This window comes from Parasteatoda tepidariorum, chromosome 3, assembly GCF_982258835.1.
Source record: "Parasteatoda tepidariorum strain Cologne lab strain chromosome 3, Ptep-v5.0, whole genome shotgun sequence".
Classification (NCBI taxonomy): Eukaryota; Metazoa; Arthropoda; class Arachnida; order Araneae; family Theridiidae; genus Parasteatoda; species Parasteatoda tepidariorum.
Genome location: NC_141757.1, coordinates 6920295 through 6937600, shown reverse-complemented (window position 1 = coordinate 6937600; position 17306 = coordinate 6920295). Strand labels below are relative to the sequence as shown.

At 27.7% G+C, this 17306-nt stretch overlaps 1 protein-coding gene across 1 annotated transcript in view; it reads right to left on the bottom strand.

Annotated features, from left to right (window-relative positions):
- Cbl (E3 ubiquitin-protein ligase CBL) overlaps positions 1 to 17306 on the bottom strand; it is a 41190-nt gene that overhangs the window by 17460 nt on the left and 6424 nt on the right. Inside the window, exons 3-6 of the mRNA XM_043051399.3 lie at positions 16025 to 16156; positions 9419 to 9556; positions 5923 to 6142; positions 2948 to 3112 (exon numbers count right to left, since the gene is read on the bottom strand). Of these exons, the coding sequence (XP_042907333.1) occupies positions 2948 to 3112; positions 5923 to 6142; positions 9419 to 9556; positions 16025 to 16156 (655 nt within the window). The remainder of the gene's footprint in view (positions 1 to 2947; positions 3113 to 5922; positions 6143 to 9418; positions 9557 to 16024; positions 16157 to 17306) is intronic.

Here is a 17306-nt window from a genome sequence, read left to right as displayed (position 1 = left end):
AAACTGTAAAAAATTAAATGAAAAATTTATTGAAAGCCAAATAACTAAGTTTTTTCTTCATTTAAAAAATATATATATATTTATTTAAAGTAAAAAAAAATTATAAGATTTGCCGAGAGTAGACTTAACATCACAAGTAGACAAGAGGTCCACGTATTTGGATCCTAGAAAAAATTTCATTTAATAAACTTAAGAAGTGTTTTTACCAAACATGAAAGCTTATAACAATTTTAAATAAAATCAGACTGAGTTGCAAGTTTCAAAGAAATAAAATGATATAAATTTAATATTGAAAGTTTAAAAAAAGACGGGAAAAAAATTACATAAAAATAAAATTAAACATTTCTTTAAAACTATAACTGCATTCAAAAAAAAAAAAAAAAAAAAAAAAAGAATTATTTAGAGTAATAAAATATATGATTTAACTTAAAATCTAACATGCACTAAATATCTGGGTAAAAAAGTTTCTTATTTTTTTAAGAAGAAAAACTTTGGAGAAAAGGTTTCTTTATGTAGCAAGGATGAGTTAGGTAAAGAACGAAAAAAGCTGAAATTAGAATTCCAAAAACGTTATGAGCAAAACCCTGAGGCAGAATTTTTTGAGGCTTTCTGAGACAAACTTCCCCAGTACTTTCTGCATGATACTTCTCTAGTAATAAACAATTACTAATTACAATTACTAACAGAAACATTGAGTTTACCAACAAAAAAAACACTACTCCTATAGAATAAAACTGTATATAATTTTTTAATTGTAAATGTAATATTTTTTAATGTTACATAATGGGAATATTCTCACATTTTGTATTTGGAAAAGCAAATGAATTACTTTCTTTTTCAAATTTTGTAAATCATCATTACAATTACATCACTGTATTAAACAAAAACTATTAAAAATCCCAAAATACAGTAATTACTGGAAAAAAAAAGATCAAACGAAAACGAAATCACACTATTTTAAAAAGGAATCATGAAAATGTATGTTTTGTTTCTAGATTAGGTTGTTGCAATAAATATTGTATTAAAAATATCAGATTTCAAAAACTATGAGGAAATCAATTGCAATAAATGCCAAAGAAAAAAACCATAGGATCATTGTCTCAAAAAGTAAATACTAAAATGCGCAATAAAATACCCATATGGTCTGAAATATAGTGGGATATATAAAAACCATGCTAAACTCAATAACTGAAAAAACTGTTGAAACACCACATGAATTTGCCCTCTTATTGGCGCAAATTGGATAGGTTAAAAAATTATTATTTAAATGCATGATTCAAATTTCATATGCTAAAATCATATCAACTGTGAAATACCAGAATTTCAAAAACCACATGGAAATCAGAAAGTACTAAAAAAACAGCAGCAAAGTTGAGAAAGAAAAAAACGATGAAATCATCACATTAAAAGTAAATAATAAAATGCTTGATTTGAATTAAGATAGTAACACAATGATATAAAAAGATATTGGGATTGTTATTTTCCTTTTTAAATGTGAAAATTCAAAACAAGAACCTTCATTTGAAATATTGCATAGATTTACGATGATATTGGTGCAAACAGAGTGCATTAAAGAATGATTTCTTGAATGCAAGATTTGAACATTGTGTGCCATAATTATATCAGTATTTTTTTTAACAAAATTAACAAGAAAATCCTTTGTAATGATTATAATGAATCCATGGTAACACCAGGATTTTTTTTTTTTTTTTTTAAAAAAAAAAAAAAAAAAAAAAAGTTAAAATTCATAGCAATAATTGACAAAAAATGAGCAATACAAAAATGAGTAATGAGCAATGAGGTGGTAATTAAAACAGTAAGATTAGAGGAGATAAATATTAAATTACTGATCAAATACAAAATGTGTATTCAGCCAAACTGAAAATAAGAGGGTAAGTTAAATGAATAGCACAATCATTCAACAAAAAAAAAGTAAATAAAAATAGTGGATGACTAAAAGTAACTGTATCATTACATATTTAAACTTAATATTTCAATATTGTGCCTTAGTTTATAAATATTCAATGAATCATACTTTTAATAACTACGGCATTAGAAACACAAAAAACCTTCTTTGTATGCCTGATTTTAACAAATTTGGCAATCATTACTATTATATATGGTGATGCTAACAAGTTTCCTAATCACCACTGAATATATTTTGTTTTTATAATTCTTTCAAAAATCGTGAAGAAAAAAAAATCCTTATTTAAGAGGAAAAGATTATTTATGTAAAATTAAACTACACGAAATGATTTCGACTTTCTGAAATAAGTAAAACGTTAAATTGAGTTACTTATTTTAAGAGTAAAACTTATTTGATATATATAGAGAGAGAACAATAAAGACAAAAAGGATAACAAGAAAAAAGTGAAAAACAAAGAAAATTAATAAGTTTTATTTACTGCACATAAGCTGCAAGTATACAGATCTCATAAAAAAAGTTACAATTATAGAGAAAACATGGAAAATAATAAAGATTAATGAAAAGAGAAGAAAAATTATTAAAATATTTAAAAACAAATATTTAAAAAAATTTTAAAAATATATATTAAAAAGCCAGAAAACAAAAAAATGAAAAGATATTATCTCATCATTAGCTAATATCCGCAAAAGGGAGTGCTCTCCTTTTCGTGGATAAAATCATGTGAGTTGATGAAGAGATTATTATCATCTTTTCTTTTTTTTTCTTTTCCAGCTTTTTAATATACATCTTTTTAAATATTTTTCTTCTTTTTTTCCTTAATCTTTATTATTTTTCATGTTTTCTCCATTATTTTACCTTTATATATATATATATATATATATATATATATATATATATATATATATATATATATATATATATATATATATATATATATATATATATATACACACATAAATATATAGATAAATGTTAAAAATTAGAGCGAAGGATGAAAAATTTTAATAGGTTAACAATTACTTCAAAGTTTTCATCTTCATCAAAATCGACTAAATTGCCTAAGTGTGATGTGTGCCCATCATTCCGTTTAAATGTTCTCCCAGTAGGGTCAAAGGGATCAACTATGACTTGCTCGGTCCCTTTAATTTCAGCACGACAGAAGGGGCAACCTTGTCCTTCTGAATCCTATAAAGAAATATACACATTAATATAAGCATGTATAAAGAATACCTAAAAAAACAGAATTTAATAACAAGAAATAATAAACAATAAAGACTGAAAAGAGCAATAAAAAAAATACTTAAAAAAAAGTAAATTAATCTCGATGTATCCAATAATATTTTAATGTGAAAATAAATATCCCATTATATGTGATTGTTGCTCAATATAAAGACCCCTTGTGGTTCAACTGAGAACAGTTGTTATAAAGTGAGGTTGATACATCGTGTCTACACGAAATTGGTACAAATATTTACTTATACAGCCGGACTATTTAACGAACTTCCATTTTGCGAATTTCTCTATTTTGCAATTTTTTTCGAGGCACCAAGAACAATTTGGATATTTTTTTCATAAAATAACTTCCAGATTGCGAAGTGAGTTTTCTATTTAACGAACTTTTCTTTGAGATCCACTTTCCCTATTTCCGAAAATATTTCAGAACATTTGAAATTAAAAACTCAGACAAAATTAACAGATTTTATCAGTAGCAATTAAACTTAAGAATGCATGTGGTAATGTATGCTTAAAATTGCTTTTATAATAAATGCAGCTATAGCTTTATACATAAATATAGCTTCTTCTAGTTGAAAATGCACGTAGTATGATAATGTAACACTGGATAATGTTTTGATCTGTTCTTGTTTTACATTCAGATTTCTTTCATGGATAAGATTTATAAAATAAATAGTAAATACTAGTTTACAAGATAAAAGTGTATCAATTGCTATTCTAATTATCTCTAGTGTTCATGAATTTAAAGCCTGTTTTGTGTCGTTTGAGTATTTCAAAAGGTGATTTTTATTTAACGAATTATCCATATAACGCACTTATCATCGGGATTCAGCAACTTCTTTAATAAAGGGCCAACTGTATTTCAAAAATACTGAACTTGCTTTGGCAAAATCATGATACACTTTAAAAATAATTATGAAACTCAATATGCAGTTCTTTTTATGCCAATAAAGTAAAAGTATTATTCAATATAGTACATTAAGGATAAAAAATATATTTAAATTTTTTGTTAAATGACATCTTTTGATATTGTACATTAGGTATTATTCAATATAGTACTAATTTAGAAAGCTTAAAACACAAATCAGGCAAAAAACAAAAAAATTTAAAGATGAAGTGATGTTAGCAAAACAGCGCTTCATTAGGGAACACACTGTCTGCCAACATACAGGAGCCTTTCTGTCATCAGTGGTAATACCAAAGACTGACTGTGTGGCTGTGCCTCCGAGGTCCCATAATGGATAAACAAATTAACAACAAGCAATTAAAAATTGCTTGTTCTTAATTAGTCCAAAATCCAAAATTGAAATGTAAATGCAATGAAAAATTAATAAAATACAAACACAACTCAAAAGTACATAGAGTAAGACCTAATCAAGAAATGCCTACTTAAAAGAAAAATAAAGATTAAGTTACAGTTAGAATAATCAAATCAATATGAAATATAAATTATCAAATCTTCAAAACTTTAAGAAATTAATCAAGTGCTGACTCCTTTCAAAATTCTTGAAAAATATAGTAAAAACATTCAATAAGTAAAATTTCAAAAACGTGCTGCCATTGATATGCTTCAGAAACAAAATATCCTAAATTTCACCGCATAGGCCGATTTATGCGTGCTTCAATATCGGCCGAATTATTTGAACGTCTTTAAAATACTTTTTTTTAATTAACGAAAATTATATTTACGGTAATTAAAAGGAAAATTATAATTCTCTAATGTGACTTTAAAATTACCAATAGCTGAAAGAAAATCTATTTTATTGTTACAAATAAATTTAAACCTAATAATTTGACCAATCAAAATATTCTTAAAACTGATTAAGTATAGGTTGGAATTCAAATGTGATAAGCTAATAACATTAAATTTAAAATCTCTTCTTTTATCTTATAATTTGATTAAAAATTTTTTGTTCTGAATTTTAATCCTCATCATCATCATAGTTGGCCAGACAGCCCAATGTGAGCCAATGCCTTCCTCTGAAGATTTCTCCATGACGACTTTCGATTTATCTTTGATTTCAAATTCTTTTCATTAATTGGGAGAAAATCAGACTCCACTGAGTCAGCCCATCTCAACCGCGGCCTTCCCCGCTTCCTTTTTCCAGTTGGTTTAAAAAGCAGTATCTTTTTTATTGTGTTGTCCTTTGAATCACGTGGGCAATCCAATTCATTCTATTTATTTATTTTTATGTATTTAATAATATCAGGTTGTTTATAAATCTTGTACAGTTCAAAGTTAAATCTCCTTCTCTAGTTATTGTTTTCATTTACACCACCGCACATTACACATCATACACCGCAAAATCTTTCTCTCAAATATTGCGATACAATTTTCCTCCAGTTTTGTCATTATCCAAGCTTCAAAAGCGTATGTCAGGACTGGCCGAACAAGAGTTTTGTAGATTAAGAGCTCTGTTTTTCTGGAAAGTAACTTAGATTTAATAAATCTTATCAGCCCATAGGCAGCCCTATTCACAAGATAGAGTCGGTTTTTTATTTCAGGAGTAATTCTGTTGTCAATGGTAATAATTGATCATAAGTAAGTAAAACTCCTCACTGTTTCAAATCTATAAGGATTTATTTGAAGATAAGGGTCTGGGACTCATGTTTCTTGAGAATTTTAATATCAAGATCTAAAAAATTAGTGCCATTTTCATCTGAATTAGTCTTTACTAAATTAAGACTAATACATTAAACCAAACAAAATGTACATAAATTTGCATACAATCTATAACTCCAATCAACAAAATATCATTTACCTGCCAAGATGTTAAACAGGGTGTACAAAGAAGATGACCACAAGGCTCAATTCTGATGTCTTTATCATTTTCTGCACAGATTTTGCACAGTTGAAAAGTGGAACCCATTTCACAATAAAGTTCATATTGTTCTTGTGTAACCTTGATATGGTCTTCGGGGGTGGCCTGAACTGCCCAACTGAGATCTGGATTTATGTTACGACCATCAGGATAGAGATAGCTAAAAACAAGATACAAAAGTTTAGATTTCAGAACTTTAACAGGCAACATTACTTCACGCAATAAACTAGTAAATAATCAAATAGTATGTTAGTTTTTTTTTTCTTGGAAAAAAAAAAACAAATTTGTAAGCTTCTAGTCTAAAATTTCATCACAAATTAAATGATTGTGGTGCCCCAATAGGCATTACATATTTCCTAGCTTCTAAAATTTCTTGAAAGTCTTAAACTTATTTTTTTAATCATTCTTAATCGCATTGTAATTGAATTAAATCATTTATTTAAATCTTGTTACAATTTATAAAGAGCGAATATAAAATACTTTATTCTTTTCAAATCTATCAATGTAATGGCTAACTTTTTATTTCAATAATAATGTAAGATTCCTTAATTCACTAAATCGAAAACAAAAATCTATTTATAACTCATTATTTCTTACCACAAATTTGTTTCAGTTACATGGTTATACCAATTTTTACAGTCTTGTTGGCGATTAATGATCACCTAAGTATTTTCAAATCTAATATTAATAAGAGGGGCTTGCTTTATTTTTGGTGATTTTATCTATCGATAAATCACCAACCTCGAATCTCTTTCCATGCTCCTTACTGCTGTTAGGAACAATTAATTTACTTTCAATTTCTAATTTTTGGCGACTGGGGTGCCCTTTTAATTCACTTAGTTCCAACCGTTAAAATATATATGTATATCAATCCTTATTCTCGGATGGGAAGAGAATAATTTTTCTTGATCCCTTTAAGGGATTTATTTTCTTTATTATTTTTATATTTTTAAAAATGGCCATATTTAAAAATAATAATGAAAAGAAATCCCAAGGGATCAAGAAAAATTATTTTCTTCCCGTCCAAGAATTAGGATTGATATATATATATATATATATATATATATATATATATATATATATATATATATATATATATATATATATATATATATATATATATATACATATATATATATTTAATGGTAGGGACTGGAAGGCCCGAAGGGGCACCCTCAGTGGCTAAAAATTGGACAGTAAATCTCTTCAACAAAGTACTCTTAATTTATTAATGCTTCAATTAACCAAATATTTTAACCTTTTTCTTAAGGACGATACAACAAATAGAAAAGAATAACAAGTTTTGGCATGTTAGATGCCATAAACAAAAGTTCAACAGGGGTGATTGTGAGCCCAAGTCAAAATTCCGGAAAATTTCTTGAGTTTAAAAAAAAAACAGTAGATTGAAAAAAATTTAAACAAGGGTTTTTCCTTTTTCTCAATATTTCTCAGTTAACTTAAAATATATTTAAAATTTTACATATACCTATACCATTTACACATACCTATGGTGACCTAGAGAAGTAATTAAAATTTACAAATATGTCTTTCTTTCTCGAGTTTATGATTATAATAACTATTTACTGATAAAAATGAATATTAATCATGAATATAAGCTTATAAAGTATCTCTCTGGATCTCCCTTAGAAACAAATAAAATAAACTGTCATGATCAATGATTTTTTGAAATGTCTGGACCTTGGATCTCCGGAAACTTCCAGATCATTGTCAGCGAAAAATCCGGAAATCCGGATTTTTTCCGGAGCACAATCAGCCCTGGTTCAATATTTATGCCTAAGCACAAACACACAGAAAAAGTCACAAGAGTTGGCAGCTACGTTAGTGTTTTTATTTATTTTATAAACTTAGTTAAAATCTATTTTGATAGAAATCTTTTATAGAATATTCCTGGTTTTTAAAAAAAAACAAAAGCCATAAAAAGTTTCATTCAGAGTTGACAAGGTTTAATACAGAAGGGATTAATCCACTGTTTAAAACAGAGTTTAAACCATCCTGTCCAAAACCCGTTTGTCTGAAACTCTCTTTAACTTATCAAAATCCTTTAACTCAAATTATGTTACAATTTTAAATAAATATTGTGAAAAATAAAAGGTTAAATTTTTAACTAGAAACAGAATGAAAACAAGGTTCATAGCTGCCAACATTGGGTTTTCAAAAAAAAGGAAGATATTAAAAGCTGTAAAATTTCAACGGATTTTTTCTCCAGAACACAATTAAATTTAAAGACAATTAAGAACACTTTGGGACATCAATTTTAATTATTTTTCAAAGTTTGATCTGTGCGCGATTTGGCTTTCTTTAAAAAAATTTCATCAAATGTTACACTGTAGCAATTTTGATTTTTACAAAAGATAATCAGCTTGTAATATTTTCTCTAGCATCTCATCACTAAGAGATGATCGAAACTGTGATTCAAAAACGATTTCACTAAAAACTAAGATAAACTACTAACTAAATTACTTTCCAAAACTAAGATTCAAAGACGTAGATTAAGAATTTGTTTAAAAAAAACTCGTCTGCTTTTGGTAGCTGAGTGAAACGTTTTCTCCCCGATCTATATTTAGGGAGTGTTCTCACTGCCAATCAGATTGCGAAACGCAGCTGCGCTTATGAGTGTGTTTCAACTTCTGCGTCGTACCTTTGATTTTTCTCCCTTGTTCGAGCACGTGCCGAGAAGATGCAAGAATTTGATTCCTGCTCTAAAAAATGCGTTCGGGTACAAATTCGAAACGGCAAATTCGTTGGCTCAGTTGTAAAAAATAAATAAAATGGGGAAATTTTTTTTTTAAATCGAGGAAAATTGGAAGATTAAAATAAAAAAACCGGAAGGCGGAAGTTTCAATAAAAAAACGGAAATCCTCCGACTAAACTGGAAAAGTTAGCAGCTTTGAAGGTTTTATTTTATTAAAAATGTTCATAATTATTTTTTATATTGTATTATTTATAGTTATGCAAAAACATAATTTATCAGCATCAAAAGTCATAATTTATCAGCATTTAAGGGACAAGGTATTCACTTTTGTTGGTCAATTGTGGAGCTTCAAAAGTTAGATCTTTTCTTATTATTTTATTTTCCTTTAATAAGTTAAAGCCAATTTGTATAAAAAATATCAAGTATTTATTAATATATGTAACTATTATGTGTAAAATGGTTACACATATAGAATTTTTACCTTTTACCAATGTTCAAGGTTTTTGACACTTTAAGTCAGTTAAGGACAGTAAAACCCAATGAGTCCTGTCCAAAACCCCAACCCTGTTTTGATTATAACAAAAGTGGCTTTCAGGGTTAATAAACTGCAGAAAAACCCAGGAGTTAACAGCCAAGCTAATGATTTATTTATAAAAAAATATAAAAAAACATTTAAAAAAAATAATAATTTAAAAATATTGCAATAAAAAAAAAGTAACTTACAAGCCTTCCCGATAACCGTCTAATAGAGCTTGGCACAATGACTTGTTTTGTGGAATGGTCTGTAAAATATTACCTTCACTTGTAACATAACCGATAGCCCACTGGCCAAGTCGAGTGCAGCTAAGTCGAAAGACGTAACTAAAAAGAAACAAAAATAGCATTTAAGCAATGTAAGGTATAAAATACTGTGGGGAGTTTGTTATTGAATAATGTGGGGATAGTATATATTGACAATGTCTACTTTCATCTATGAAAAGGTACTCCAACATAGAATCGAGTCAACATATTTTATATACTAGTGAATTGGCATTGTATTTTTGTAGTTGTAGATACACTACAGTACTACTCTACAAGAATTTTAGCTGCGATAGAATTCGATGAACGGATACCACTAGTTGATTCATCGTTGCTTTATGAGAAGCCAGCACAGCAGCATTAAGATCAACGCACTTTTGAGTGTTGATTGTGAGAGCTGTGTTAAGTTCACGGTCGTGGTCACTTCGGTGTTACCTTTAGCAGTCGAGTCTATACATTGTGTGCTATCAAAACTGAGTAGCAACTGCACGAGGAGGTAGACCATGTCGCAGTCACAAGTCAACTGTTCAATGCGGACCGTCCATCGAGTTTGGGGTGTTCAAATCGAAGTGGGAGTTTCTGCCAAGGTAGGCAGTTTCACATCTCCTCCGAAGGTCGTCACCCATGTGGGGAGTATGTTATCGACTTATGTGGGGATAGTAGTTATCGATAATGTCAACCTGTATCTATGAAAAGGTATCCCAACATAGAACTGAGTTAACATGTCTTATATACTAGTGAATTAGAATTGTATTTTTGCAGTGGTAGATACACTACATATACTAACATAAAATGAATATGAATAAAAGCACCCATTATGATGAACTCAAAAACAGGCATGTTAATCAGTACCATTATTACTTTATAGTCATGTAACTATGACAGGGTTCCCACTCAATTTCTGGAGGAAAAAAACTTTACTGACTTTTCCAGGTATATTTCAATGAAAATTGAGACCCTATTTTAATCAGAACACTATGATTCTTTTAATTATAATGTGAAATATTAGATTTTCTCTGTAAAAAAATATTATTTAATGACGAAGGGAACATTTCAGTTTGACTAAAATGAGAAATTTTTATAACAAATAATTGTAATAGGTGTTAGAATTACTTAACTTGAATCTCAATAACTGATTACTGTTACTTACAGGAATATTCCAGGTTTTTGTAAAAAAATTGCAACTTTCCCTAACTATTCCTTGATTTTTAGAGTTAAAACAAAATTCCCTGACAATTCCAGATTTTCCCTGTTCTCCCTGACACGTGAGAACCCATTATAATTCTTCCAAATTTCTTTGGCTGTATTAACAAGCACAATGAAACATTTAATTGATATTTATTCAATGATTTCGCTTACATGCTACACCACTTCAAAATACATAAAAAATCAAAGGAAAATAAAAAAAACTATGAATACACCATTCGTTAAAAATAGTTCACCAGCAGATTTATGTAGGCAAAAATTATACAAAAATAAATAAATAAATAAATAATAGTAATAACGAATAAAAAAAATGAAATTCTCTGTTTTTGTCTATCAATACCAACTTTCTTTTTCTTTTTCCATAACTAACATGGAACCTTTTAATGTGCAAACTAATTAATGGATGAAGAGGTAGAGAATTTAACATTTGAGCAATATCTCAGATCCTTTTTATGTCTTTATATTTTTTCAATCTAGGATACTTCTTTCCCCCCCCCCACTCTTTCGCTGCAACTTTTGAGTATTAGAATATTTTTAAATTCTTTTACATTCAAGTAACACACAGTATATTATACGTTTTTATTAATACTTGATTTATCCTATCTTCAGCAAAGTGTTATTCGAAAATATCTAATCTGCATAATGAGTACAGTTTTAAGAATGATTGATGCAGAAATTTTAGTTTTATTTCCGTATTAAATTATTACTAATCACATTTTTTCTTAACCATAAAATATTTACTCAATATGTACGATATACTTAAATGAGAGAAATGTATTTTTGCAAATGAGGATTTACTTTCAGAAACAAAGGACCTGAAAATTTGGAAGTTCCAGATCCTAAAGAATCCATAGCTTCTAAAGTCAAGCAGAGTCACTGTTGTGTGGTTTATTTTTTTAAAGCTTTCTATGCTAAAATTTAGTTTTTTTTTTTCCTTTTTTATTATGGATAATGATTTCTGGATTCTTACAATCATTTTTAATTATAATGCAAGTTGTCACTGTGTTGAGCATTTTGTTCTGTATGTTCCAACTTATTTGGCTTTTCTGCAGTATATTTCACAAGTACTTTTTTAATTCCTATTATTAGTTCACACTCTCCCTATAACTTGTTCAAATCTTCAATTGTTAATAAAATACTTTTTATTCATCCACTCAAATTCAAACACATTTTTTTTAAAACTTGAAGTGGAGGACCCTTGATGTTCATACATTTTCAAATATTAATTCGTTAATTAAATTCAGTTAATTTTAGTTTCATATGGGTAATAAAATTGTAATTATTTAATAAAAAGTAACTAAAATATAAAAATTTCTTTGTTGACCTAAGTAGAATTGACTTTTTTTCTTTTTTTTTTTTTTTTAAAAAAAACTGAACAGAAATTTTTTTTAGGAATATTTTATCTAAATTCTAAATTTTATCAAATATTTCATCTCAATTCTAAATTTTATCAAATATTTAATCTAAATAAACATCCAGATAAAAAATGATACAGAAAAAAAAATTTAATTCATAGTTCATATAATACAGGATTTTAGCTTCAGAAAAAAATTTCAAAAGCGAAAATGTAAATAAAAAATATAGCAAAGTGACAAAAAATAATAAGAAGAAACATGAAGAATTGTTTCAGCAATACAGAAAATTTATAAGTTAAATAAGTGTCTTTTGTGAAAAATAAAAATTAGTTTCAAAATATATTCAATGATCTAAACTATCTACTAAAATGTTTCATTTAATTTTTTGGGGGGACCATTGTCCAGTTCCAACAGATAGATTTCATTGGTAGGGTAAACCAACCAGTGAAGGAACACTACCCAGTGAAGGAACATTTCATATATATTGATTAAAAATAAGAATTTGAAAGTTTTTCTTTAGATTGATTGGTAACAATAGCTTACTGCCAAACAATAGGAAGTCATCTAGCAATGTTTTGGATTACCTGGTCAAATAGACTTCTCTGGAAAAAATTTTGAGTTTGTTATTATCTCTGCAACACCTTGTTTCGTTGAAAAAATTATAAGGTGAGTGTTTATATTTATATGTTTGAAGTGGAATTAATTGCACGTAATAGTTTTATTTTTCTCACTGTGAAAAAGAGAATTCAAAATATAGTTATTGAAGTTACGTTTTATTTTTTTTAAGCATCATAGCATAATAAAGGACTGAGATAAGGGGGTGTTTATTCACTGGATTACCATACGATGAAAAACCAGTGAAGGAACAAGTGTTTCTTTAATGGGTTCTTTTCCCAGTTAATGAAAATAAAATAAATTTTTTAATTTTCTTGTACTTTTAGTCATATTAAACATCAAAATTCTGTTTAAAAGACAAAAAACAACTTTTAACCAGTGAAGAAACAGGCATGTTCCTTCACTGGGAATACTTCCAGTGAATGAACAGTAATGAGTGAAATATGATTTTACATGACTCTGGGATAAGTAATTCTGCTATATAGAGGACAACCGAAATTTTGTTAAAAATTGTATGAATAATTCCTGAAATAATTTCAGTTCAAAATGTTAATTTAATAGCTTAATTTATGAAAAAATCATAATTTATATTTATTAATGGGGTGTGTAGTTTCGTCAAATGTTAGGCAACTTAATAAACTATGCTTACAAATCGAAAACTAATTAAATATAATCAGAAAAATTTGAATAGAACATTTTTTCGCTGCTTTTGCACCAAGAACTCCTAATAAGCTATCATTATAGGATAGCAACGTGATTATATAATTTATAAAAACTACTTAACTATGTTAGAATTTAGAAGCAAAAAAGAAAACTATGAAGACGATTACAATAACAGAAAAAAAAAGCTAGAATGGAAACCTTGTCAAATTGTAGGAGGAAAAAATCACAAAAGGAGGAAAAAATCACATCCTTTTAGAAAGTGATCGAATGTTCAATGCGGACGAAACAGGAGTAGAATGCTGCCATAAAACAGGGAAAATATTGGCCCTAAAAATTATAAAGATTTATATTACATAGCTCCAGGGAAAGAAAAGGAAAGTATAACAGTGTTGGCCAACTTTTCAGCGAGTGGAGAAAGAGTACCCCCAATGGTAGTTTTTCCATACAAAAGAATTCCTCGCTATATCGCAGAATCAGTTCTTGCTGAATATTTTATTGGAAGAAGTGAATCAGGATGGATGGTAGCAGCAACATTTTATGAATATGTTGCAAACTGCTTCTATCCATGACTTGTAGAAAATGTTATCAAATTCCCCATTTTGCTTCTACTAGACGGGCATAAATCGCATATTAATTTGGAACTAAGCAAGTTTTGTTCATCAAAACGAATTCTTTTATCGGGCTTTTTACCTAATGCAACAAATGTGCTCCAGTCTTATGATGTAGGTGTATTTAGAGCTTTAAAAGCTTCATGGAAATCTTCCGTTAGATCTTGGAAACAAAAGAGTGGTTAATGAAATTAAAATTAAAAATGCGTTTAAAAAATTTGGTATTTTTCCCTTTGATGTTGAAAGTATAGACTATAATAAATGCATGCAAAACTGACACAAAGAATTAATGATCGAGAAAGATCCTCTACAAAAAACTGAGTTAAACAGAAACGATACTCAATTTCTTCAGAAGCTTGAGAGAGAAATCCCTCAAGATATGTTGCAAATTTTTAACGCAGCATTGACTGACGAGTCTAATATCGAAAATGTCCAAGAACCTGTACTATTTTCAGTATGGAAGAAGTACGTATTAAAAGACAGCATCGGATGACACAATGATTTAGATTTGACTGTCAAATTATAAGAAAGAATGATTTTTTAAATATTTATTTTGTATTTAACATCACTTTAATTTCTAGTTCATGATTACAGAAAAAAGTTAGCATTTTACAAGTACTTGTATGTCATAATTTCACAAATAATGTTGTTTTTATATATTTGTATGGCTGATAAATTCATAAAGAGCATTAAAAAATAACCAAAATTAAGTGTTCCTTTACTGGGCAATTTTGTGTTCCTTCACTGGTAAGAGCTGTTCCTTCACTGAATCTTCTTACTGCTTGTTATTTGAACCTCCAAAACTTTAAAACAATATTATGTAAGTTCTCTAAAATTTTTTTACATAATTTGCAATTAGTAACAAATATGTTGACACTGTCATTTAACTAAAATTATGAATTTTGAAATTAAAATGATTTTTTAAAAGGCAAGCGAAGCTTAAGTGTTCCTTCACTGGTTAGTTTACCCTATACTTAAAATGATTCAGGTTCAAAAAACTTTTTAGCGGTTAATATATTTAATTAAATATTGACTTCTGTCAATGTCTTATTTGTTTACACTCTAATAAAAATCAATCGAATGAAAAGGGTTAAATTATTAACTTATACTATTAAATTACATGGTAAAATTGATGTATAACCTGTAACTAAATAAAAAAGATACCCATTAATAAACTCTATCTAACTATCAGTGTGAATGTACCCAACAATGGAGGAATAAAATAATGGAGATTTTATTAGCGGTATTTCTTAGGTTACGAGCAAAGTTTTGATATATCAAGTCCAAAAAAATAAATTTCGAAATTGGAAAAAAAAAAAGTTTTTACAATTAGCAATTTAAAAAATATGTATATAAATTTTAAACCAAAGAAGATTCTTTTATAAACCATCATTTATAATTACTTAAGCTATAAACACTCAACATACTGCAGTACTGAGATAGCACCATTTGTTGAGGAATTAGAGAAGTTTTTTTGCCATCAGCGGATATTTTATCGGCAAATTTTGTTTTTACAAAATTCAGAATATAAGGGTAAACACGAAATAGTCATAAAATACAAGGTACTTCATTAAAAAATAGGAGACTTGGCAGGTATGTGAATAGAAAAGAGAGAAACTAAAATTAGAATGCTGAAAGAAAATATTGAAGAGAAACATCTACAACATTTATTTGAATTCAACCAAATATTTGCTTTTCTTATAACTAGAGGCCAGATTTTGTTGACTTAAAAAATCCCAACAAATGCTCTCAAAAATGCAAAAAAAAAAATGTCCTATGCAATACAGGTTCTATGTTCAAAAGAGTTTGAAAGAAATGTTATGAGCTAATATAGTTACAGTAAACTCCTGATTATCCGCTTTGCAGGTCATGCCAGCTTCATTTTTTTTTTCTTTTAATGATAAACAATACAGCATTTAGAATTGAAAATAAATAAATTCATAGAACTATTTTTACTTTATTTTCCCCCGTTCACCCATGCACATTCTTTGTATCAGAAGAAATATAAGAGTCAGTAATTTTAAAAAAAAAAAATTTATGAATGTGATAAACCACTTGGTAAATGAAGTAGAAAAAAAATATACCTTCCTGGTTTACTGATATAGTTTTGTAATCTTGCTTTCACTTCATCGTAAGTAAGAAACGCTACATATCCTGGGTGAGTCACTGCAAGAATCTGCCAGTTACGAAGCAGGGTAGACCACGGTTGAAAAAGCCTGAAATATATCAAAAATTATATATGTAAAATAGAGAAATGAATAGAAGTAAGAAAATTTAGCACACATAAGTAGAATGCTTGGGATTGAAATTACTTCAGATAATTGAAATACATTAAAGTAGAACTTGTATATAATAATCCACTTTTATTTATCAACAAACTCTAAAAAGTTTAACAAAGTGAACAAAGAACTTAAATGTTACAAACGCGGTTTTTATTATGAGAAGACTAGATATTAACCTGACAATTTTTAGCTTTTAAACGATTGCATTAGTATTGTTAACTATTAAAAATAAATTGAGTGAATAGGAATCAAAACTTTAAAATACTGTAAGTAAAAATTGGGATATATAATTCAAATGCTGGGATATATAAGCCAAAATAAAATGAACAAACAAAAATAAGATTATTAGAAGAAAATTTCCCCAGAGAAATAATGTAAGGAAGAAATGTCTTTCAAAAGAAAACCTTATTTAGAAAACCTTAAAGAGAAAATTCGGCATTTGTGAACTTCTTCCAGTACTACTTTGCTTTTATTTACTCATTGTGGCGTCAAGAAAATCGTTTGTCGTAGATAAGAAAATACAGAACTTTCTTTGAAGATGCTGAATGAACATAAAATAAGTTTAAAATATAGAGAAAACGTGAAGAAAAAAATATAATAATAACTGAATGAAAAAAGTAGAAAATTCTTAAAATAAAATATTTATTTATTATTTTCGATTTATTTGTTTTATTTTATATATTTTTTTTACTCAATAGGTTCTATTGTTGTTTAAAATTTTTGGGCGCTGCTCCCACTATTGTATTGATATATTTTGTTCTGGCTATATTAATGCAATATTAGATAGCACTCCTTTTTTAAAGATATAATTGTGTGAGCTGATGACAAGATTATATCTTTTCATTATTTTATTTTCTGGCTGCTTCTTTTTAATTTTTTTAATATAATTTATTTTTATGTATTTTTTTTAATTTTTTTAATATAATTTAATTTTATATATTTTCTTAATTATTTTTTTTCTTCTCTTTTTATTATTCTTTATTGCATTTTAATCCATGTTCTTTTTAATATTTTTAACTTATATATATGCCTGTGAATATATACATAAGGAGTGAATAGACACAGATTTCAAACAATAAATCAC